Consider the following 25,129-nt stretch of genomic DNA (forward strand, 5'->3'; position numbering starts at 1 on the left):
TATTCAGATAAACAGAATTAACAAAAACGACTATGAAGGCAGACTAACTGGTATTACTGGGAATCAGTACATGTCCCAGGAAGAAAAAAATGTAAGTAAAACATGAGCACATGCATTTTCACTTGAATGACAACACAAAAACGGAACATACAATTTGTATATTTTCCCTGGAAACATTTTTTCAATCAAATTGACAGTATTTATTACTTTACAACTACAGAATGACTATACTAATTTGGTATAAAACAGGTGGATCCCACCCTATCCATGTATGTAGGTCAGCAACTGCCCTTTTGCTGATAATTTATAAAGGAGGCCTCAAAGGTAGGGAGAAAAAAAAACATGGTTTATGGTAAAAAATAATCAGTAACTACAGAGCCGCCTGTTGCTGTAGATTTGCTTCAATCAACATGTTGTGGAAAGTAATACTGTTTGAGGAGGGGATTTATTTATTTCTAAAGGGTGGGGGGCTCAACTGTTAATACAAATGAGTGTTAGTAGTAAACCAGTGGAACACCAGTGTCACATAGCACATAATAAGGCCTTTGCAACTGAAAACCAGAACCTAGCAGAGACTGGAGTATCATTTATAACACCACAAGCTCCAAAGAAGGGTTCAGTGGTTTATTATTTATTTATTTTATCTTTTTAATGTGGTCCCATTAACAGACAGACTTGGCGGCTATATGGTTTGTTTCTCATAAGCCACATAACAGCCAGTTTACTACAGTATATTCTTGATTTAAAAAAAGAATAATAATAATGAACAAATTCTGCAGACACTATAATACCAAATTTTACTATTTGTTCATCAGTCTTTGGTAGTTTATTACCAATTGTTGATGAATATATGTTAAAACATGAAGATTCTTGACAGTAAAATGTCCTGTAATTCTTGAATTAATCTTATTTTTTGCCTCTCTAAAGGACCTGAGTATTCTCAAGATAAAGAAGTTAGTTGATGTTTTACAGTCATACTGTGCTTTACTTAGATTTCTCATGTGGATATGACTAAATACTGACTCGTCATTGTGAAACATCCATGCCATATTTGCGTCTAGTCACTGAGCGAGCGTTCTTGCAAAGAGTCATGTAATTAAATTACAAGATTGCTGGTAACAAGTAGTACATCGTGTGCGAATTACATGCAGTATGTGTGAAGAACATATTGGGGTTGTGACATAACATGAATTAGCATTTCAAAATGTTGTTGTCCGAGCGCATGCAGTACACTATTTGCTCATTCAATTCTGTATTTAAACTTCAAAAATAATAAACATTATTTAATCACAAACTGTGCTCATCTGGAATGAGTAGCATTGGATTGTGAAACACTCAATAGGTAAACTTGGTGCGTACATAAGTGACTCGTAAAGTTGGGGGAAGGGAAATTGTAGCTAAAAGAGGTCCTGAAAGGAAGTTGATTCAGCACTTGAACACATAATCAGCCATTTTCAAACTGTGGATTTTACCAAGTGAATTTAGAGATGCCTTTAATCTCCCCCAAAACCAATGCATGGGACTTTTCTTTGATTCAATAACACATGATATTTGACGCCCTAATAAGAAGCACAGTAAAACACCACTGTAAATGGTAAATATTTTTAATTCAATAAGAACCGAGTGTGGGAGTAGCAATGAACGACATACACGTGAGTGACTGGTTTATATTAAATCCTCTAAATTGATTGTGTTCATTTTAACAATGCTATACATATTCAATGAGGCGGATGGACTATTAGATCCATCTGAGAAGCAAAGAATAATTAATTATATAATCTGGAATTAATGTATTAACATTTTGCCAGTACGAATATAACTTGCTACACCGTACAAACAATTTCAAAAGTTTTCCAAATCCATTTTTACTTTTGGGTCTGCAGTCCCTTTAATTCCACTGTGTGCCATGATAGCAGTAATTCAGCAATACTGACATGACTCCTGTCAATTATATGACGACTTGAGTAACAATATGTCTAAAAAAATGAAATAAAAAAATGATTGTCTCAATTTTTTTGTCTGCTTGCATCTATGTGGATCTAAGAAATATTACCCTGAGATTATTAACCCATTAATCTGTACAGCTCGGCTCTTGAAGCAACCCCAACATCACACATGCACACACTTTTTTTTCAGATAACAATGTTGTTACTGGCCCTTTATGCTCTGACAGGAGAAATTTGGTGTATGAAGAAAAAGACATCATGAACATGTATTTTATGCTTGCATTCCACTACACTCCCATCAGATAGCATGTCTTGTACATTTGGATAAGAATCAGAAATAAACAAAGACCCGTTTTCCCAAGCCAGCAACAGACAGACCTTGTCTATATGCGGGGCATGTTTTTACCCGCACAATTTAAGACGAGAATCTCACTCATTGAGGCCAAAACTCGTGGAGAGTTACGCTGAGCAGATACCGTCAAACGTCAACACAACAGTATAATCTTGCTGTCAATTATCTATGAAGAGGCTTCCTAACATCAGTGCCTGAATGAATAAGGTATATCATCCTTAAATTAGGCTTCTTTGATAATGTTATTTATTCACAACCAGGAGAGAAGATGCTTAGCAGATGGTGAAAGATGGAACTGTCCATCACATGGAACCGATGCTAACAAGAAACTAACAAGAAGAGATTCATGCAGATACTTAATCTAACCCGTGAGGGGTAAATAACTGAGGTTTTAGTTACACTGTCACTCTGTGATAGATGAGCAGTGTGTTGAGTTTTAATGGTTGACAGCTGAGCACTTTAAAATATATCTGGACGACCCAGCCCAAATGCAGCTCTAATATCTGTGGGGCTCATCAAAGATTGGGATTTTGTGGCCGTCTTGCCTAGTCCACCACTAATCAAGAAGAGGGGACGGTGCATTAGGTTACTCCAATGCTTGCACACTAGCTAAAATCAAGGTCTCATGTACAGGTAATCATTTACCATATATTCCTTAACTAGAAATCAAGCATTTTTTAAAAAAGTTTGGTTGATGTTTGACCATGTCTCTCTAGATATTGTTAATGTCTGGGATAGGCTCCAGATATCCCGGCAACCCTCAAGAGGAATGGCGGCATGGAAAATGAATGAATGACTTTACACTTCAAAAAACCTAAACCACATGGTTTTGAAAGTTTGAGCGACGGAAATACAGAGAAATGGCGAAAAATGGATCCAAGCACAAGGCGAAAATGCTCAATTCACATAGGGTAAAAGGAACAGGACTTAAACCTACCTATAGCATCAAACCCATGATGTCTATGTGCTTAACACTTGCACCCTGTGCTGTTACTTTTAGGTTCCACATTGTCAGTGAAAAATCCATCTTAACAATAAAAGATTTACCATTTACATGCAGTATAGTCACAAACCAAGGGAGAAAAGGTTGTATTTTCATTGTTGGGCATCTGTTAAAAAAGAAGAGCTTTTCAGAAAGCACAATATCTATGGATCAAAACAACTAATAGGTTCCTTAGCGTTGGGTATGCTTTTCTTCCTGTTTGGATCTTTTCAACATGAATTCACTCATATGGAGAAGATGCCATCAATTTCCTGCTTTCTAATCCAGTGACATTTAGTACAAAGCGGCAATGCGACCTTGTGTGGCTAAGAATCTCAATGTCTGACCCAGAACTTAATTGATTCTTTCAAGACTTGGTGCTTTCATCTCACCACTGCCTTTTCAGTGATATCTGAAGGCAAGATTGCAATTTCAAACCTTTAGTTCAAATGAATGAATACATAGAGAACACGCAACTTCTGTCACGTCAACTCTGCATTCATTGAATAGGTTTGTATTGAGATACGTGGCCACAAGGCAACTACTCTTTTTGTTTAGGAAGAAAAGAAATGTGCCACACAATATGGTCCGAAAGACAATAGAGAGTGCGGGTTATTTATGAGTCGCACTGTTCCTCAAGAAATAGCCATTTCCTCATTTCTGATGAGAACTTTTGTAGTTACAACCAGAAGTGAGAATTGCTGGAAAATGTTCCAGAAAGTAAAGAAAAAGGCAAGGAACTCCAACTTATTGAAATTCATTTGCATCCTTATTCCAATCTCCTCCTTTTTGATCATTTGCCAGTTTTCAGTGGTGGGACACTTTCTGACAAGGTATACGTGGTTCGAATCCCACACCGTGCTTCTGTTACAGCGACATTGCAATCCGCATTCTACTTGTCATGGCTTCAAAGCTCAAGACCAACTGGCTGTCGTTTTGTTACTCTGAGCTACCCCTCTATTTCTTATACTGCACCCCCTCCAAATCTCCACCCTTACACCCTTTCACACTGAACAGGAAGAGTCTTACATGTCCTCCCGTGCGAGCACTGCCTTTGTTTTTCTACCTTTTGTTTTCACGACACCAACAATGCCCATTAAACCTCATTTCCCTTTAGTTAAATCCATATCACTGTTCAGGGATGGGAAAAGACAATTAAATGCCATCCGGCCTTTGCTGAAGCAACAAAAATGCAAACAAAAGATCATCTTTAAATTCCCAAAGTATTATAGTATTTGTTGTTATTTGCATTGTTATTGTTATGAATCCAAGTCATCAGATTTGTGGGTATGCCATCCGTTTTCAAATGTCCTCAAGAGAGGTGAAGACAATTTAGGGTGGTCAACTAACCAACCAAGATTACCGTTTGAGAATGTGGGAGGAAACTGGAACACCTGGAGGAAAAGTAACCCAGCCACTGGGAGAACATGCAAACTCCCCAACACAGAAATGCATGAGGTCTGGTTTAAACCCACGACCTCTTCGTAGTGATAATACTACGCTTGTCGCCAAAACCTAAACAAGGTGTTCAAATTAATTCACTCTAGACAGATCTAAACAATTCTTTGCTAATTTTAGTAAAACACAAAGCCAACAAGCACTTATTGGACAGCTGTGTCAGCAAAAAACGACAGGCAATCCCAATAAGTGTCGCTCCCACTTGGCTCTCATTCAAGCTATACTTCCTGTAGTCTTGGTCAACCCCATCCCCCTTCTTCACAACGCGTATGTGTGTGTGTGTGTGTGTGTGTGTGTGTGCGCACACAATTTAATGTTTAATGCCAAATGCCCTCCACTCACCCTGATCATGGTGAGTGCCATGAATTTTTAAAGACATCCCTTCTTTACTGTCCATCTGGGCTCCATCTGCCTTGCTGCTGGTGTTTAAGGCCCACACAAACCAACTTCAAAGGCGTTGCCTGGCCTCTGAACCTTTCTGGCCTGATGAGGATACTGCTTATTAAGAGGGCATGAACCATTGCTACACGAATCAAGCGACCTATCGTATGCTATAGTGTGCCGTGGTGTAGTGTAAGTGTATACATATAGTAAAGGAAGTAACATGGAGTATACTATATGGTATAGTAAGTAGTATGGGTTATATGGTTTTTGCCATTAGTATGGAGGCTATAGATTAGATTAGATTACATTAGATTAGATAACTTTATTCATCCTGTATTCAGGAAATTTCATTGTCACAGTAGCAAGAGGGTGAGAATACAGACAGAGGAAAATACATTTTAGACAAATAAATAGGTAACAAATAAGTTAATAAATAAGTGTGTTGCTGAAATACATATACATACATATATATATATATATATATATATATATATATATATAGATATATATATATATATATATATATATATATATATATATATATATATATATATATATATATATATATATATATATATATATATATATATATATATATATATATATATATATATATATATATATATATATATATATATATATATATATATATATATATATAAAAATATACATATATATATATACATACATATAGATCATATATATATATACATACATATAGATGTACATATACATAAATATACATATATATATGTATATGTGTACATACGGTTGGGTTTAAAGTATTAAAAAAAGGGTTCCCACTGGGCTTGTGTGGGTTTTCTCTGGGTACTCTGGTTTCCTCTCACATCACCAAAACATGCTGTGTAGGCTGGTTCAACACTCTAAATTCACCTACAAGCACTACACTAAATTCACCCCCATTCTATTTGCAACCATGTTGTAACAGCCGTGCATTTCAGTGGGAGGTCCTTTCTTTGTCTAGCCACGATCTCAAAATTAAACCGACATTAAAAGATTGATTGTCTAAATTGAAGTAATTTGACAAATAAAAATCAGACAGAAGCACTATAAAACTTCAGTGTTATAAAACTTCAACATAACACTGAACCTGCAAGTGCACATTTTGGCTAAGGCAGCATGGGGGGGGGGGGGGGGGGGGTTTGGGTGGTAATTGACACACCCTCCATTGCACGCATGTTGTCATAACAAGAATAGTCGCAGAGACTGAAGTAGGGAAATCTTAACACCCACTTTTTGCCGTTTACTTGAGAGTATCGAACATTTGATAATTCTCCCATGTTTATTTTTTTGGTGTGAAATATTTACATGCATTTAATTGTGTAAAGGACTCGGCACTACATTTCAGAGATCGGAGAATATATTTCATTTCCTTACTCTAAAAATGCTTTGAAAAAGTTAATGGCCAAAATGTTTTTTTTTTCTCTTTTTGTTTTAAAGATAACTATCTGGGACTAGCTTTTACCACCCCCATGGAATTCATAAACATAAGAATAGTCATGATGCTCACCTCTCCGTCTATTATAAATGTACTAGTAAATACAATAAAACTTGTCCCTGCTTTTTGGTGTGTTATTTTTCAATGTTCTTAAAATAAGTGGTGGATTGAACTGCAATTCTTGTTTTATGGTCCAATGGAATAAAATGAATAGACCTACATTCATTTAGTCCAACATTAATTGCCCTATTCCTTTTCTTTAACCTTAAAAACATCTTTTGAGACCATTTGTAATATGCATACATTTTAGAAAAATACGTCCCGTATACAAAAGTTTCATTTTTTTTTTCTGAAAGCACTCTAAACTGCCGTTGAATGATAGACGTAAATAAGGTTTCTACTGAGGATTTGAGGTTCCAATGGCTATATTATCACCCTGCCTCGGGCACATTCCAGCAGCCTCCACCCACCTGCCCAAAAATAAACTAAACAGCTTTAACTCTTTCCTCTCCACTCCGTGCCCCCAAAGTGCACAACCCAAACATTAAATCATGTACTGTAAGCAATGAGTACTATATTTAGGTTACGTGCTGCTTGGAATTTAAACAGCAAAGTGCTTTCAAAAGACCAATTTTACAATTTTTACAATAATAAGTATAACATTTAGAGCGTGGCCAAATGTTTTTTTCACTGCACTTGCATGTTTAATGAGGAAATTATGTATTATATATATAAAAAGTGGAGGGTCACATTGTAGAACACGTGTTTTGGATCAAATGTTCATATGAAGAAGAATTTTATCAATATAAAAGGTAATAAATAAAGGAATATTTATGTTGACATCGTAATGGTGAACTTTCTATGCATGGAAAATTTGCAAAGGATTTTTTTTCTGAAGAAATAACATTTGAGTAACTATTTAGCAAGACGACTGACTCCTAAAAATGTATGAATGAAAAATAGATTCCACAAAGATTTGCACGTTAACTACAGACCTGACATGATTAGAAGAAACCATAAAATATATAGGCAACCTAAGGACCAGCCCAAAGTATAGAGTAAGAGGTTAGAATGATCATGGGAAAAAAATGCCCAAACTAACTCAGGTAGGTCATTTTAAACTTTAGTCACACAGGCATGTCACATTCACACTGAAGTATTATCAACGGTCACATCTGCAGTTAGCACTAATCACAGGGCTAAACAAGTCTAGTGTGAATGTGACAGCAACACTGGAATCCCACTATCGCTAAGTGCGTGTTAGCTTTAGATTTGAATGAAGTTTTTTTTCTTTTTTAACCGTTGTTATACAAGATACCGTATTTTCTGCATCATAAGTCGCAGTTTTTTTTAAATAGTTTGGCTGGAGGTGCGACTTATACTCCAGTGCGTCATAGCGGTGAAATATTTCACACATTATTTTATCATTTCACATGTTATAATTAAACATATTGATAATTTCAACATTGGGTGGATTTTCTCAGGGATTGCTACAGCGTACCTGTAGAATCACCTGTAACTTATGAAACAACTGAGTGCATACCAAGTGACTTTCTTTAAAAATTGTATTAGGTAAATTATATTAAGCCATTGTTTGCCTCTTTTCTTATTTTATAATCATTTGTTGGTTCTTTGTTTTAGGTTTTAACAAATAAAATTCTCCCAAGAATAAGACTTATATTGTAGTGCAACTTATATATATATTTTTTTTTTTCATTGTGCATTTTTTTGGCTATGACAACTTATAGTCAGGTGCGACCTATAGTCTGAAAACTATGGTACACATGATGTATTTCTTCAGTCAGAGCAAAAAACTTGTCACCATGCAAGTTTTCAAATCAATCCTATCTTGTCAGCTAAACTGCTGGCTGTCTTGATACTCAACTGGTGGTGAGTTGAGCCACTGACTGACATGTAATGATAAAAACATACATAACCTGATGTACAGAAACCACCAACTGCAGGGCGAGTGTATTAATTCACCACATTCCCACAAAGTTGGAGGGAGTGGCGAGCTATTTAGAAAGCAAAGCATAGGTCTTAGGGGCGTTAAATTGCATAGACTATAATCACAAGACATACGTCTGAAATTACAGAATGTGTGGTTGGGTTTAAAAGTGAACACTTGTACAGTGGGAGTAATGAGTTGAAATGCATACTGCAAAAAACGCAGTACCGGGACACATTGATGTAGAGAAAATAGAGCTTGCTGGTGGTATAAAAGAGCTGTCAGAGACAGATATTTGATCTGTCAAACACATTTTATGATTTTACGCCACATGTACTCATGCAAGGAAAGTGTCAGTTAACTTCATGGGTAACTAACAATTTAGGTTTACACCGTGAAATTTGGAGTAACCTAAAATGTGTTTCATAAAACCACACCAGTAAATCAAAAGAAAAAGTGTTTGTCATTTTGTTATGACCATAGAATGCTCTTAAAAACAATCAGCAGATTCAGCTACAATTGATTGAAAAGATGCATTCAAAAGTGAAAATTTGAATTTCTAGAAGAAATAATGCAATGTGTGTATTGTGATTTTCTTGACTTAATGGTCTCTACGTTCTGCAAAGTTAATTTCACTGGTATAATTATATTCTGTATATGTACTTTTTGGCCAAATACACAAGCTTATTGAAGTTTTTTTGAGAGGTGGGATTTGGTGTCAAATGTAGAGTAGATTAGTAGTTCTACTAAAGTAGTAAATCTATGTGTATGTATGTGTAGGTATATTTATATGTATATACATGTATATATATTTCAGCAACACACTTATTTAGGTATGTATTTATTTATTCATATATTTCTTTATCAAGATGCCTATTTGATTAAATGTCAATAATTAAATCAGATGTCTGCCTGCAGTGTTTAATAATAATAACAAAAGTGTCATTATTAATGAACCTATCATTCATTACCTAATTATTTATGTCTAAAATGTATTTTTCTGTGTCTGTATTCTCACCCTCTTGCTTCTGTGTTAATGAAATATCCCAAATACTGGATGAATAAAGCTATCTAATCTAATCTACTTTTTGGTCGAATACACAATTTATTTAAAGTTTTTGTTTTGGGAGGTGAGATTTGGTGTCAAATGTAGAGTAGAGCATACATGCTTGTACATTAGTCATGAGTATACAATCCTACCTGTCTGAATTGCTCCTCATAGGTCCAATCCCCATGATCTTGCCCCAGATGGCTGTGAGTGGCGTGTGGAGGTAATATGGCAATGCGAGGTTCTTGGTCAACACTGGGCCGAGCCTTCAGCAGTTGGGAATGAGGGTGGAGCTGGCGGTGAGGAAGCAGAAGGATGCCTTTCCCAGGCACGACTGCACTGTGGCCAGTGGGCAGACCTTCCTCGGCCAGGTCCTCATCAAAGTCTTCTTCCATCTCGCCTTCAAAGTCCTCTTCGTCCCATTTTTGTTTGCTAAGAGAAGGTTGAAAAAGGAAATATTCAATGTTAAAAGGAAAGAAAGGTGGTCAATGTACAAGTGAAATGGATATTTTTGCTTAGTTTGCTTCATTAGAGTTGTGTTTGCATCAGTTATTTTAGAATAACCGCCATTTTTTAAAGAAGCTAATACCATATTTTTAAAATTCCACTGTATTTAAATGGATAAAAGTTGATTTGACATAAAACTAATTTGAGTCACTGGATTCCTTCATTCACCTCCATTGTAAACAATAGCTTTCAAATCTATTTCAACTGGAACAAGTGGCGTTGAATGTTCATGTTTTAATGCCAATGACGGTGATAGACATTCATTCCTCTTTTGACTCGATTAATTTGAAGAGTCAAAAGCAATTGGACATCTATCACCGTCAATTAGCTTATTAAAGGCACCCCTTTCCAACAAGAATAAAGTCAAATATTGAGTCCTAATGCCAATGACGGTGATAGACATTCATTCCTCTTTTGACTCGATTAATTTGAAGAGTCAAAAGCAATTGGACATCTATCACCGTCAATTAGCTTATTAAAGGCGCCCCTTTCCAACAAGAATAAAGTCAAATATTGAGTCCTTACATCTGCTCCTCCTCATCCGACCCCATCATATCTTTGTATTGTTCTTCCCCATCATTTTCATCGTCGTCACCCTCCTCTTCACTGCCGCTGCTGCGCTCTGACATGTGACTGTCCGACACCCTCTGCAACCCGGCTGCCGCCGCACGCATGGCTGCCAATGCCACCAGTTGGGCTTGCTCCGTCTCAGGAGCCTGGCTGCTTATAGAGTCGCCCACCGTTCCTCCGCCTTGGCGGACGTGGGAGTGCTGAATGGCTGCTTGCTGCTGAAGCTGTTGCTCCATCAATAACTTGGCCCTTTGCTGCCTGTGCAGGTTCTCCATCACGGCCTGCAGCTTCATCTCTGTAGGGTACGACACAGTGTTAAACTGACTTGCTTGCCCTCCCTCTCCAAATGAGGGAGTACCAGTTTTGGGGGGTGTATGGAGATGATGGCTGAGCTTTTTCTTTAGTGAAAGAAGTTAGAAGATAGCGTCAGTAGGGCACAGCAGATTGGAGAATACTATTGAAGCTGAAGGGGATGACAAAGTTGTTGTCCTTAAAGCGAATGAGGAGACGTCCAATTTGAGACCTTTCACTTGTCTTGACGTAAGAGCAATGATGGAAGTGGCTTTTGCCAGTGGAAGAACAATTAGGGATGTGAGACCTTGTGGACAGCGGCTACCAAAACCTGTGTGCAACACAGAAAAATGGTGTCAGGTGGATAACTTTATGTTAGTACTGTTAAAGCTAAAGTAGACGTAATAAAATTCATTTGGAAAACCAAAGCAATCAAAAAACAAATACAATGGCAATGACTGGAAGAATAAAATGTCAATTAAGAGTGGTGGAATCAAGAGCAACTAAACTAATCTTCAGTGGAATAAGTGGTTTGCATGTTTCTACGTGGGAGTTTGCGTGGGTTTTCTCCACATACTCCATTTTTCTCCCACATTCCAAAAACATGCATGTTAAGCGTGTTAAACACTCTAAATTGCCCCTAGGTATGAGTGTGGGCGTGAATGGTTGTCTGTCTCCTTCTGTTCTGTGATTGGCTGGCCACCGATTCAGGGTGTCCACTGCCTGGTGCCCATAGTTAGCTGGGATAGGCTCCAGCACCCCCTGCGACCCTTGTTAGGATAAGCGGTTTGGAAAAAGACTGAATGATTTTTAATTGTTGATAATATTCTCATCCAAGTACATGATATTATTTTGCCGTGTATTGTTACTTTCTTAAAGTGGAAGCTATATACCAACTTTGTTAAAAATATATCTTTGTAATAATTTTGCATTGCACACAAAAATAAACAATGCTGTATGACATTGGATAAAAACCTATCAAAGTCATATTTGGATTAAGTCCACCAAAATGACAGCTCAGCAATTATTTTGTTGACAGAAGATAAAAATCAGCAAAGTAAAGTCACTTGGTATTTTCCCTAATTCTTCTCACATGCAAACATAACCCACATGGGAGAAAAAAAATGGAATCAAAGAGTTGACAGCTTTATTGTTGTGACTCACACAAATCAACACAAGACAGAAACATTGCAAACTTGACAAAAGGAAGCAAACACTTTACTGGAGTATTTGCCTGGTTGGCTCGAACCCAAAATGAGACTCAGCCAAATAACAAATCTAATGTGGGTAAACACGTCGTGGTGTGACGCATCTGCTCTCAGTTTTGCAGAGCAGGTATTTCTAAACTACATGAGTCAATAAAGGCCCTGTTGCCAATTTGTCATTTCTGATTTGCTCACACAATTGCAGCTATTTCAATTTGAATTATTTTGTGGAGTTTGCGGGTTAAAAAATGAAGACAAACTGTTGCACAGGAAATGATGATACGGTAGTGATGTAACATTCATGACGACACTAGACAGCATTGGCACACTGGGCTACAAGTAACAATATAATCCAAAGATAGTATAAAGATATTGCAAAACAGTACATACTGTACATTTTATACTCAGTAAAGTATTGAGCAATGAATGCCAGGACAACCAGTCATTAAAAATTCCATGATTATGGTTTATGACTTATAGATTGATTGCACCACCACTGACAACAAATTGAATTCACATACTAGTAATTATGTGGTTAAACATGAACAAACCGGTTCAGTTGTTCATTTTATTGTCAACACATCTTTCATTTAAGCGAATGGAAATTATAGCTCTAAAATTCTGTTGGTCATATTAAAAAAAAGGCAAATTTTCATGTTTGAAGTGTAAATTTTTGAGTGTATAATTGCATTTTGGAGAAGTCTGGTAGTTAACATGACTCGACATTAGTTGCCATAAACGTCAATGTAACAATGCTAACCGTGCACTACGTTTAATATAGTATGTATAGTTTTTAATAATTTTTAATTTTGTATTTCCGAACGTTAGTTGGCCCAGTGGCCAAGTGGTTCGTGCATCGGCATCACAGTTCTGAGAAAGAGTGTGAGCGTGAATGGTTGTCCGTCTCTTTATGCCCTGCGATTGACTGGGATAAGCTCCAGCACCCCCTATGAACTCTTGTGAGGATAAGCAGTTCGGAAAATGAATTGATGCTCACACTCAAACCGAATTAAAATTTAGCATTTATCCAGCCTACCATGCATGTTGGGATACGAGAGGAAACTGGTGTACCCAGAGAAAACCCACAAGGGCTTGGAGAGAGCAGGCAAACCACCTGGGAATGTTACCGATGTCACTTTTATTTATGATGGGATTTATTGACTTATTACATATTGCGACAGGCTTATCTATATATCATAAGTTTAGTTTCCAACACATTCAAGTAGCTAGCTGCTTCAAAGAAATGCGTAACAGAACTAATCAATGTGACAGGGCTGAATTGTGGGAATCAAAAAAATAAGATACTCCCAAGGCTATGGAAGCGACAACTAATGGAGCAGATGATGCCATGTAGGCTATAGATATTGATTCAGTGCATTCTGACAACTTGGATGAATGCAGAATGCCTGGAGTTGTTACACAGCGACGTAGGCGGGCTACATTTGGTATGCACGGAGGAGCAAACATCAACACTGCACAATTGCACAAATACAGTACATAAACTGTGTAGAAGCAACTCTAAAAGCCTTTAATGTCCGCTAAATGAAATAAAAGTATTTTGTATGGACACTATATTACTTCTCCTCTCACATAGCATTATATAATGCATTTAAAAAGACTGAAATCAATAAACTACAGCTATACTTTGCATTATTGTTTCTTCCTGGATAGGAGGAAGCAGAAGTGGTCGCTTTTTTCATGCCACGATTCATCCTACAAGATAGATGGTGCAAATGACATTGCACTAACCACATGTATGCTTGCTCATCTTCCCCAAATTGAAGATGACAAAAGTTACCATTAAGATTGGATTTTAAAAAAAAGTTAATATGGCAGCTAAGAAAAAATATGTTTTATTTGCAAAAAAAAAAAAAAACATACCCAGGTTTGATCAGATGGCCTTTAGGTTTGAAACATCCCGAAAAATAGCGACATATGTGGGATATGTTTGGGAAAAAGACACACATTCTCAAAAACGCAACCCCCTGGCTAAAACCTTTATTGGCTCAAGTGGTGTCGACTAACAGCGGTAGTTAGTAGCTTCCTTTATGGAAGAAGGGAGGAGCTAAACGGATAAAGAAGTTGAAACGATGACAGCTAATGGGCTAATCCTCTTTTTTTTTTTTTTTTAACCCACATTCGAGTGGAAGATTGCAAGGTCTAAGCAAACAGAGCAGAGTGATAAGAAGTTGAGCTAAGGGTCTAACTCCAACTAGATAAAGAGACCTGCACAGCCTAAAAATGCATGCACACACACTGCATACTGTATTTTCACATTAAATATGAATAAAAATCTGATTTATAGATGCAACAACATACTTTCGCACTAATACATATTGAGAATATTATTCACACTTTTATGGACTATGATTCAGTTAGTGGTTTGATAACATGAAGGACAATATATATTTTCACGGATGTCTTGAGAAGTAAACGTGATTGTATGCAATGTATTTTTTTAAATAAACATTAAGATATTTTTTCTTATCATTTTCTTTCATTGTTTGTGTGTCTCACATCATTTTTAAAGGGTTTAGTTGGGATTTTTTTGAGGGTCGTTAAACAAATTTGAAGGAATTAACGAGAATTAAAATATAAAGTACTGCTGTACTTACAAAAAAATCCAAGTTACGAAACAAGTTCTGAAAGCAATTGATGTTGTAAGTATAGGTACGACTGGTAGGTTGTGTACATAAAGCCGTATTTATTTTATTCTAAGTAAGAGGTTTGAACTCTTCCCTTTGGCTAAAATAGCACTTAAACTAAGGACGGACATTTGTTTGCCCTCTGTGGCTGGACTGGTACAAATAAATATTTGCACACATGTATAAAAGACCTGGAGTATTTATGTCTTTGAATGCTGTGAGATCCAAAATGCATATAAAGCACTGTTAGAAGAGGTTAATTAAATTAGGGTTTAAGAAAGTTGACTATTTGAAGTCAACTCGGAGTGATCAAATTTGATTCAAAATCGTTTAAATGATGACTGTGCTCCTTTTGTTTTTGCTAGTTTCATATGAACATATTGTAGAAAACCATGTTTTTCCTTTCAATAAATAATCTTTTTGCCGAAACATGCAATTTTTTTTTATTTGTAATATTTGAAATACTTTTGTTTACTGGTTATATATTTAAATATAGAAATACATCCATTTATACCATAAAATAATTTAATTGAGTATTATTCATTATTCATTATTATTTAATTTCATGTCATTATAAAAAATAATGATATAATTATACAATTAAATTAATGATCTAATTAATAATTTCCGTACCACTTAACCTCACAATGTTTCCAAGGGTGCTTGAGCCTATCCCAGGCAACTGTGGGCAGTAGGCATTGATTTAATTAAAAGCTAAATTATTACTTTAAAATGAATAAGATATACACTCAAATTTATAAATTGAATGGGAACGGGGCAAGTTCTCCCAATCAAAATGGCGATGTCTAGAACCAACAAGAATAGTCAATAAGTAAGTAAATGAGTGCCATTTTTTTAAACAAAATCAAATAATATTCAAATATGGAAGGGGGGTTTTACTTGTAAGTAGCTTTTGTGCAAAAAGTGGAAAACAGTAGCCACTAATGACCATCTATTTAGAGTGACAAAAACAACATGGGGACCAGAAGTCGGTCAACGGTGCTGGTCTCGATTATGCATCACTCTCTCACATTCTTTGCAGAATTACCTCGCATGGCAATAACACAGGCTCCATTGAGCTCGGGTGCACCAACAACAAGATCATTGAAGAAGTGTTGCATAGGCTGGTCACGCACTTTCCGTTGACCTCTTCCAACGAGCCACGACCGCATAGTGAGCCAAATCTGATTAGCCTCAGCTATTTTATGAATTAAATGGGCATACAGCAAATATAATCCTGTGATCCACTTCCAAGCAGGGAGCGCATACGCCCATTATTTGACCTCGCAAGTATGGTGGGGTACTCGAAATGATTTTACTATACCCTAAATTGGTTGTCAGCCAATCACAGTTCATCCATTAAGTCGACTGACAACAATTTACAGCGCAAATCGGTAATTTTTTTAGTGTTAAATTAACTACTACAAGGTTAGTGCAAGCCAATACTCCACTAAACAATGGAGAATAAACCGTGAGCGTGATATACTTTAGTCACAGTATTAAAAAAGGATGTTGGAAAAGATCATGTGTGAGAAATGAATCAACCAATCAAATCAACATTGTGACGAATGACAATTGTGAATACAGTCGACGTTTAGCTTTACACAAATCCGTTGAGTACTTCTACTCAACAATGAAAATTGTTTTCCCTATTCATACTGCATATGCAATAATTATTTGGGGAAAAGCAAACATTGTAATCAGCCCTTGAGCCAAGAACATAACATTAAGCAAAAGCAGCGTCATCAGATAAACGAGAAACAAAATGTTTTGCTGATTCAGCTTAAATGTTCTCCTGTTTATGTTGACTGCTGCACTGGCAGATATTGACCGCGCCTTGGTGAGAATTTACCATTAGTTTGAAAAAGTCAGTGTAGCACACCGGGAGCATAGTATAAAACTAGAAAAAGTATCAAATATACTGGATGACAGCTCGAGGAAAGCAACGCTGTACACCTGGAGGCAGATAATGGCACAGCGGCTCAAATCAAACACTCTGTGTCTTTTTCTTTGGACAATAACGTGACACTCGAATGTATAAGGCCATTGTGTGTCTGTGTGTTGCTTGATGAAGCGCGCTCTGTTCATTGTTCTTCAATGGACGTCAACGTAGTTGTAGCCAGATTTGACGTATAGTAAACGTGTTGTGGGCTGGTAATCATTTTAATGGATAACTAGTTGGCATTTTCAAATGTTTTTTTATTACTGTGTAGTGTTTTATTCATTACCATCAATTATTTTAAATGGTATTTTTTTGGCCATGCTGTTGTTTTGTTTTATTTCTTTAAATGAGTGGGGAAGAAAGAAGCTCAATGAGAACATATACACAATTTAGTTGTTTTTTTTTAAATCCATGAATATGATTCATTTTAAATATTAAATAAATATTTGTTTGTTACACCAGGACAACCCAAACAATACTTATTGCAAAAAATAAGTTTTAAATTGCGGGCGAGTGTACTGCCACACGATTCTGTGGTTGTGGGTTCGATCCCAGGTAGGGTTCTTCACTGTGTGGAGTTTGCATGTTCTACCCGGGTTTACGTGGCTTTTCTCTGGGTACTCCGGTTTTCTCCCACGTCCCTAAACACGCAGGGTAAGCTGGTTGAACACTTTAAATTGTTCCAAGATATGATTGGTTGTCTAAATCTTGATACCCTGTGATTGGCTAGTCACCAATTTAGGATGTCCTCCTGCCCATAGTTAGTTGTAATAGGCTCCAGCACCCCCGTAACCCCTGTGAGGATAAGCGGGTCAGAAAATGAATGAATGGAAATTTTAAATTTAAGCTTGTATTTTTTTTAAAACCCAAAAATTGTCACTTTACCTATAAAGGAGTAACAGTTACTTAACTATTAGTAGTACTTACATTTATATATATAGGAAAAAGCTACTTTTGAATAGCTGTCCATTGTAGTGACCTCTAAAATAGCTGTCATTTTACACTCCAAATGAAAGCCATGTAAATTCCTCTTGTGTTCAAAATGCTGTTGCTATTAAAAAAGATTAAGGACATAGCCTGCATGTTGTAGCTCGCGGGAGTATGTCTACTTTGGGGGGAGGAAGGCAAATGGGGGCGGTTAACTTCATTTGGAATGCCATGAACACATCCCTAACTGGATTAACTTGTTGCGTTAATATGGCCATTGTTATGTCGTGATATGTCCTCTTTTTTTCCATTCTCTTTCATTGTCAAGCTATTTTGTTTTGGTAAAAGTGCGTATCTGACACCGATTTATGTTGTCAACATGGACACATCCAGAACAAAATGGCTTACTCGGGATCACACGCCTGGTTACACTGCTGTTTTTTTCTGCACAGAGACAAAATGATGTCATAAATGGAGTCCAACTACTTGTTGGTAAAAATGTGATTTGACACATTTGTTACATACTTTTATGACAGCATTCCTTCCATAGGATGATGGATATTATAGATACAAAAAAATAACTTGTTGACATACAAACTAATTAACCCACATAAAACCAGTATTGTATGCCTTGGTCCTACATATATAACATCCACTCGGTTTCAAACCATAGCCCTAACCCTCATAATTAACTCATCAAAGTATATATAACAGTCAGTATTGAAGCCAGAAATAGTCAGGGGTAGTAAACAAATGCCTAAGAGGAAGTAACAAAATTACCACTATTAGGATGATGACTACAAATTATAAATCCATGTAGGAAACTGAAGACAGTAAGAAAACTGACTGTGGCACATACCATTGGGGTCTCTAGAGCCTATCTTACCTATCTAAACCATGATTGGTCGAAATTCACACACAAACGAATAACCCACGCTGCCACTGAGTGTGATTCGATCTGACAGGATTTGCGGCAAAGTCTTGCATATTCATTTAATCTGAAAAATTTAAATTTTGCTGACGTGATGCATAGGCTCGCAACCAAGGGACACAATATACTGGCCAACATTTTGGCAAAAACTAGTCGAGGGATAGAACATGTCTTAAATTCAACAGAGGTGACCATATCTTCTGGACTATAAGATGCATTTTTTTGTAGTTTGATTGGGCTTGCGTCTTTTTTCCAATGTTTTTTCACTCTGACTACAAACAGCTTTTCATGTGTAATGTGTGTATTAATTATAAGGCTTTAGTTATTCAAAATTGGTAACTATGTTCCCAATGGGAAACTGTTTGTTCTTGGTTTATGGTGAAATGTGAGTTACCCTTCAGTGTGTCTTATTTAATTTTATACAATATCTTATAATCCTCCTGACTAACAATAGTTCAAATTTGTCCTCTGTAGAGTAAATATCTCCAAGCCAGTGCTTCCAATCGCATTCAGAGCTTTCCAATGATACCAAATTTCTTTTCTAGTATTCAAATAACTTCACATAGGTAGGGGAATTTCAAAATAAATGTGATTGGACAACCTTTTTTTCCTGGTATTCAGGAGACTATATATAGATTTTTCCCCCTTTAATTGTACATCATTTGGCTTGTGCGACTTTTAGACAAAATACATTATGCAGAGTGTATAAGCAAGTAATGTACAAAATGTCCATCACGTCTGCTCATATGACGCCAGTCTATAATAATTTTGTGTACAGGACCGGGAAATCTGCCAGAACTACAATGCTATGAAATACAAATGCCATTTTGACAGACACGTGAGCATATTGCTGGATGCTAAAGCAGGCTAGTATCTACGCAGACAAGTAACAGGATCGAACACTCCGGCTTGTGCGATCCCCGTGTCGGACATAGAGTGAAACGAGACCTCTTCCAAGTAGCTGGCTACCACAACAACAAAAATGTGGGGCATCCCAAGGCTGCACAGCCTTTCCTTTGGCTGCGTGATGCCTACGTCATGGTCAGGGTTTCCCCCATGGCTCTAGCCCAAGTGGTGAAGTAACTTATTCTTTTTGGCACCATAATGCCGTCTGTCCACATGCTGCACAAACCCTTCCAAAAAACTCGTGTTTTTCTTTTTTTTTGGCGCAAGAACAGTTGAAAAGGTGCCAAGCTGCTTCAATCTTCTTTAGGGCACATCCAAAAACAAAGCTAACTGACTTTGACTGAAATACAATCCAGTCTGACATATACACGGGGGTTAATTACTGGAACATTCAAGTAAGTTTTGGCCCACACCCTTAACAAATCTTGCAGGGATATTTGAATGTCGTGACAAGATGACAGTCTACGTAGGCTTGCCAAGGATAAGAGTGTGATAATAAGAGATCAAACAGGCGTCGGACCAGTTTGTCTAGTCCGCACATGTCTGCGAGTCATTTATTCACTGACGCTAACCAGTTTAGAGGCCAAATATGCCCCTAGCTCACTTCACAGAGCATGTTTGCGTATTACATTTACTGCTTTCTCAAACAGCCTTCAGTTGAGATTAGAAAATCTGTTATGACCACCGGTCTTTAGCTACTTAATGAATTGAATGGAATGCTTTTTCTGTCATTGTACAAGCAAAATGAGATTTAAACTTTCACCGCAAAGTGCACAAATAACGACAACAAACAAAGAGCCAATAAATCGATAAATAATCACTAAATAAGTGGTCACATATTAAGTAGTCAACTACAAGTAGTACTATGAGTACTGAAGTGCAGAAATAACAACAAGAAACAAACAAACAGATAAATAATCAATAAATAATCCTTTTCATTCATTGATTCATTTTCTGAAGATCTTTATGCTGATTATGTCAGGTTGCGGGGGGTGCTGGAGCCTATTCCAGCTGATTTCGGGCCAGAGGCGGGGAACACCCTGAGATTGATGGCCAGCCAATCACAATCACAGCGTACAAGGACATGGACATCCATTCACGCTGACACTCATACTTAGGGACAATTTAGATTGTCCAACCAGCCTAATATGCATATTTTTGGGAATGTGGGGGTAAATTAGAGTACCCAGAGAAAACCCACGAAGGCCCGGGGAGAACATGCAAACTCCACACAGGTGGACTGGCCTTAATGTGATTTAGATTTTCCAACCAGCCTAATGTGCATATTTTTGGAAATGTGGGAGTAAACCGGAGTACCCAAAGAAAACCCACGATGGCCCGGGGAGAACATGCAAACTCCACACAGGTGGACTGACCTTAATTTGAACACAAAACCCCAAAACAGTGAGGCCTGCACGCTAACCACTCACCCACCGGGCAACCATCAATAAATAATAACAATAACAATAAATAAATAAATGATAAGTAATAAATACTGCAAACAACAGTGAAGGGTTAACACGACGAATTGAGCGGGAGATAGATTCCAAATGTGCACACAATTCCAATTAAATGGAGGACTGATTCAAAAACATGCTGTGGAGTAAAAAAAAAGAAAAAAAAGTAAAAAGAGACCACGGGGAGCTGTTCACATGTTGAGGAAGAAAGCAACGTAAATACACTCCAGGGAAATAAGCAACTGAAACAACAAAAGTGTCCAGATAGACACACACACACACATTACAACTGTTACATTTATAGGAAAGCTACAAGAATTTGCTGGCGCCAGCAAACACATAGCATATGCCAGATTGGACGTGGCAGATTAGTGTGGCAACTTCATCGCAAGCCTATAAGGTGATTGGACACCACCGGTGGGGGTGAAGACATTTTTAGCAAAGCAAATTGTACACGTGTACGTTTAATGGTAAATGTTTAATAGAAACAGTAGCGGTGTACCGCTACTTCTTGATTTAACACTTGCAGGACATTTATGTACTACGTTTGTATGTTAAAATGTTAAGTTTCATCACGCTGAGGAAATGTCAAAAGCAGGTTCCTGTGGAATGAAATACAAACTTGCGCCAGTAACTAAAATGTTGCACCATAAGAAGAAATCCAGAAGGGGCTTTGTCCATTTTGTGTGGTGTCAGAGAACATATTGCACATTTACAAGGGTTGACAGGCACTATTGGTCAAGTACCAGAATGGAGATTAGTCAAGAACCCTTTAATGGTTTATACTTTTAAGACCTACATGAGAGCAGCTTCCTGCGGCCCCAACCACTCACACTGAGAAAGCATTACTCCACCCACAAACCAAATGCCAGGCAACATAAAAATGGCTCACGTTTAACAATGAGAAACAACTTTAAATGAAAACGCATTTTAGATTGATGCATAGTTATCGTTATGACACCCACACCCTTCATTTGAGCTGTCATTTTTATTAAAACGGGACTTTTGTGCAGCCTAGTCATGCAATTAAAAATTTTCCCGGCCTTCAAAATGTCCCTAAACGTCAAACAAATACGTAGTTTGCATATTTTTGATGCCACTAATGCTAATTAACTAATTTTGATTTGAATTTGTATTATTCTCACCCACTGATGTGTACTAGTAATAATAGGGGTGATCCTACTGTGAGGATTTTCGATTATCCGTTAAAAATCGTGGGATTAATGAAATTAACTTTTCCACCCATCTAAGCCACTATACTTCAAACTTTACACTTAAACAGAGTTGTGCACGTTCTGAAATTAAAAAAAAAGATGTATTGGGGTATTTATAGACCGAAATATAAAAAAAAAAGGCTATAAAAAGCTATTAACGTGCAACCTTTTTGTATCCATGACTGTAAACCTTCACCACACATATTTGCTTAAAGACCCACATTAAAAGAAACAGGTGTGCAATATACTAAATCAATTTCTGTCCATCAAGCAAAAATGTGAAGGGACAAAGTTGGACTAATTATAGACTTGACAGTTGCAAATGCCTGCTTGGAAATTTTCCTGGCTAAACTTTTAATCCAAGTCAACCTGTGACAAGAAATGCTAAGTAAAGAGTTGTAGTTTGTCACATGACTTTTATATCAGTCACTGGCGGGGGGCTGAGGTTGCACAATTTTATGGCACATGACATTTGCCAAGTCAGCAACTCTTAACTCTGTATAGGGTATTCATTTCTCTTAGTGGCTGCCATTGACAGTGCTAGACGTCCAATCCATTTTGACATCTGTCACCGTCAATGGCACTAAGACATCAGCATGCTCTTTCTATTTTCCACGGGCCGGCCAATGGGGTGATAGCAACTATTTATTATTATTATCATTATAATAATTACTGGGTGGCACGGTGGATAGAGGTGGTTAGCGTGTCGGCCTCACAGCTCTGGGGTCCTGGGTTCAAATCCAGGTCACATCCACCTGTGTGGAGTTTCCATGTTCTCCCTGGGCCTGTGTGGGTTTCCTCTGGGTTATCTGGTTTCCTCCCACGTTCCACAAACATGCATGGTAGGCTGATTGGACACTAAATTACCCCTAAATATGGGTGTACGGAGTCAGCTGGGATAGGTTCCAGCACCCCCGTGACCCTTGTGAGGATAAAACGGTTCAGAAAATGAGATGAGATTATTATAACAACTTTTCTCAATTCAAGTAGGAGCAAAATTGAAAACATTAACATTTATTACTCTGACGGACCGGCACCAGGTGACTCATGGACCAGTACCGGCCCACGGGCCGGTGGTTGAAGACCAGTGATGTAGACTACTACATTTATTTACAACCAAAGTTAATATTGTAGCCGATATAACCCAAAATGTGTAGTACATACATATATAGACTCCACCTTTCAGTCAAGTTTTTTTTTAACCCCCCCTCCCAAAAAAAGTCACTCTCCTAAAAAGGGTTAATTGGTGACTTTTAACTCGCGCCTGCCAGCTGCCAAGACCAAAAATGCATGAGAAAACACCCTCATTCACAGTATTACCAACGGAATCCGATACAATGAGCATTTTGTTTATCCGTTATCTAGCCTCCAACTTAGGGGATAATACAGTTAATAATCGGCTTGCTTAAACTGTTGGAGCCAAGCTGTGGTTATACACTGACAGGGCAGTTTTGTCATGAATGGGGGGGGGGGGGGGGAGAAGAGATCGGAAATGTTAGATGGTAATGCTTAACCATCTTTACTAAGCGTAAACAAGGCGAACGGATGATATAGTTTCATCCATGAAATGACACTTTCTTAGAAATTTCCAACAGGGAGACAGTTCGAGCCCGATTCTGTTATTCAAGCTCCATTTTGGGGTGACGAACTAGTGCCCCGCTCGGCGTAGGTGGAAATGTATTTGTCGAAGTGACATATGGCTCTGGATTCATCCGCCGCCGGGGCGATTGGTTATCGATCAGACGTTTGATAACGCATCGATGGAAAATGGACATTCGGCGAGCAAAACATTGATAAACAAAGACAGTTGCTCCAAAAACACACAGTAATAAATAGATTCGGCGACATTATAAATGAAAGACCAAACTTACCACTTGGACTTCCGCTGTTTTTTGACACTCTTTGGGACCGGAAGACGCATTCCTGATTTTCCCCGACTCCCCTAAATGCCGCACATGGGGAATAAAAAGCCCCTTAAACACAAAGAAGAGCAACGGCTCCCGTGTTTATCTCTTAAAAGTAAACAGCTTGCATGTGACTGCATGGTATCTACCACGACCTTCAGCTTTGGCGTGTAATTGTGTTTTCGGAGATTGTCGATGTGAGCGCCCGGATCGTGGACGCGCACCCACGTCGACACACGGAGGCGTGTGAGGGGGGGCGTGGGATGGTCTCGTTGGCCTGCACAACTCAGGCCATTGGTTGACAAACAGCAATCAAATGCAAATTCCTAACCTCTGAATCAGCAGGGGCCCACCCCCTCGGTCGGTCGTCACCCCCACCCCCTCGCTCGTTCTTCAATGCAGCGGTGGCAACTAAACGGGAAGGGTGGGTGGTTTGGGGGGAGTGTACTGGGGGGCGCTCCGGCATGTATACGCTCTCTGTGAGCAAAACAAATAAATGAAAAATTGTAGAAAATTCCAAAAGCTGCTAATGATGGAGCGGTTTAAGAGTGAGATTCGTTAATTCTTTCACTGCCAGTTGAAGTCACAGTATAGTACTACTATATTTTTGGGGGGGATGTAAGTCACTGTAGCCCAGGGTTATTTTTTATTATTTTTTTTATTGTTGTTGTTTTGAAGTCTGGTGGATGAGTGCTTAGCATATGGGTGGCCAAATCCGGTCCATCAAGAGCCCCGATCCGGGTTGTTTTCTATATCTCCATCCCTCCACCAATACACCTGAATCAAATAATCTGGATCAGTATCAAGCTTCTTTCTGGACAGTTTGCTGATGAGTTGATCATTTGATTCAGCTGTGGTAGAGTAGGGAGATATGGAAAACAGACTGGATCGGGGCTCTCGATGGACCGGATTTGGTCACCCATGGCTTAGTGCAAAAGCCTGACAGTTCTGAGGTCGAATCCAGGTCATTTCACCTGTTCTTCCAGGGCCTGCAAAATCAGTATATTTGTTCAAAAACTGGAACATTATGTTACACAGAATACATATAGAATA

At 37.9% G+C, this 25,129-nt stretch overlaps 1 protein-coding gene across 2 annotated transcripts in view; it reads right to left on the bottom strand.

Annotated features, from left to right (window-relative positions):
- arid3a (AT-rich interactive domain 3A) overlaps window positions 1-24,439 on the bottom strand; it is a 41,434-nt gene extending 16,995 nt beyond the window's left edge. Inside the window, exons 1-3 of one of the 2 annotated variants that reach the window (XM_077717352.1) lie at window positions 24,044-24,439; window positions 10,610-11,276; window positions 9,730-10,009 (exon numbers count right to left, since the gene is read on the bottom strand). In XM_077717352.1, coding sequence (XP_077573478.1) covers window positions 9,730-10,009; window positions 10,610-10,947 — 618 coding nt within the window. In that variant the 5' untranslated portion in view covers window positions 10,948-11,276; window positions 24,044-24,439. The remainder of the gene's footprint in view (window positions 1-9,729; window positions 10,010-10,609; window positions 11,277-24,043) is intronic. The other variant, XM_077717351.1, reaches the window with a different exon arrangement.
- Window positions 24,440-25,129: the final 690 nt, after the last annotated feature.

The sequence above is a fragment of the Stigmatopora nigra genome, chromosome 5 (genome assembly GCF_051989575.1).
Source record: "Stigmatopora nigra isolate UIUO_SnigA chromosome 5, RoL_Snig_1.1, whole genome shotgun sequence".
NCBI classification, from domain to species: domain Eukaryota; kingdom Metazoa; phylum Chordata; class Actinopteri; order Syngnathiformes; family Syngnathidae; genus Stigmatopora; species Stigmatopora nigra.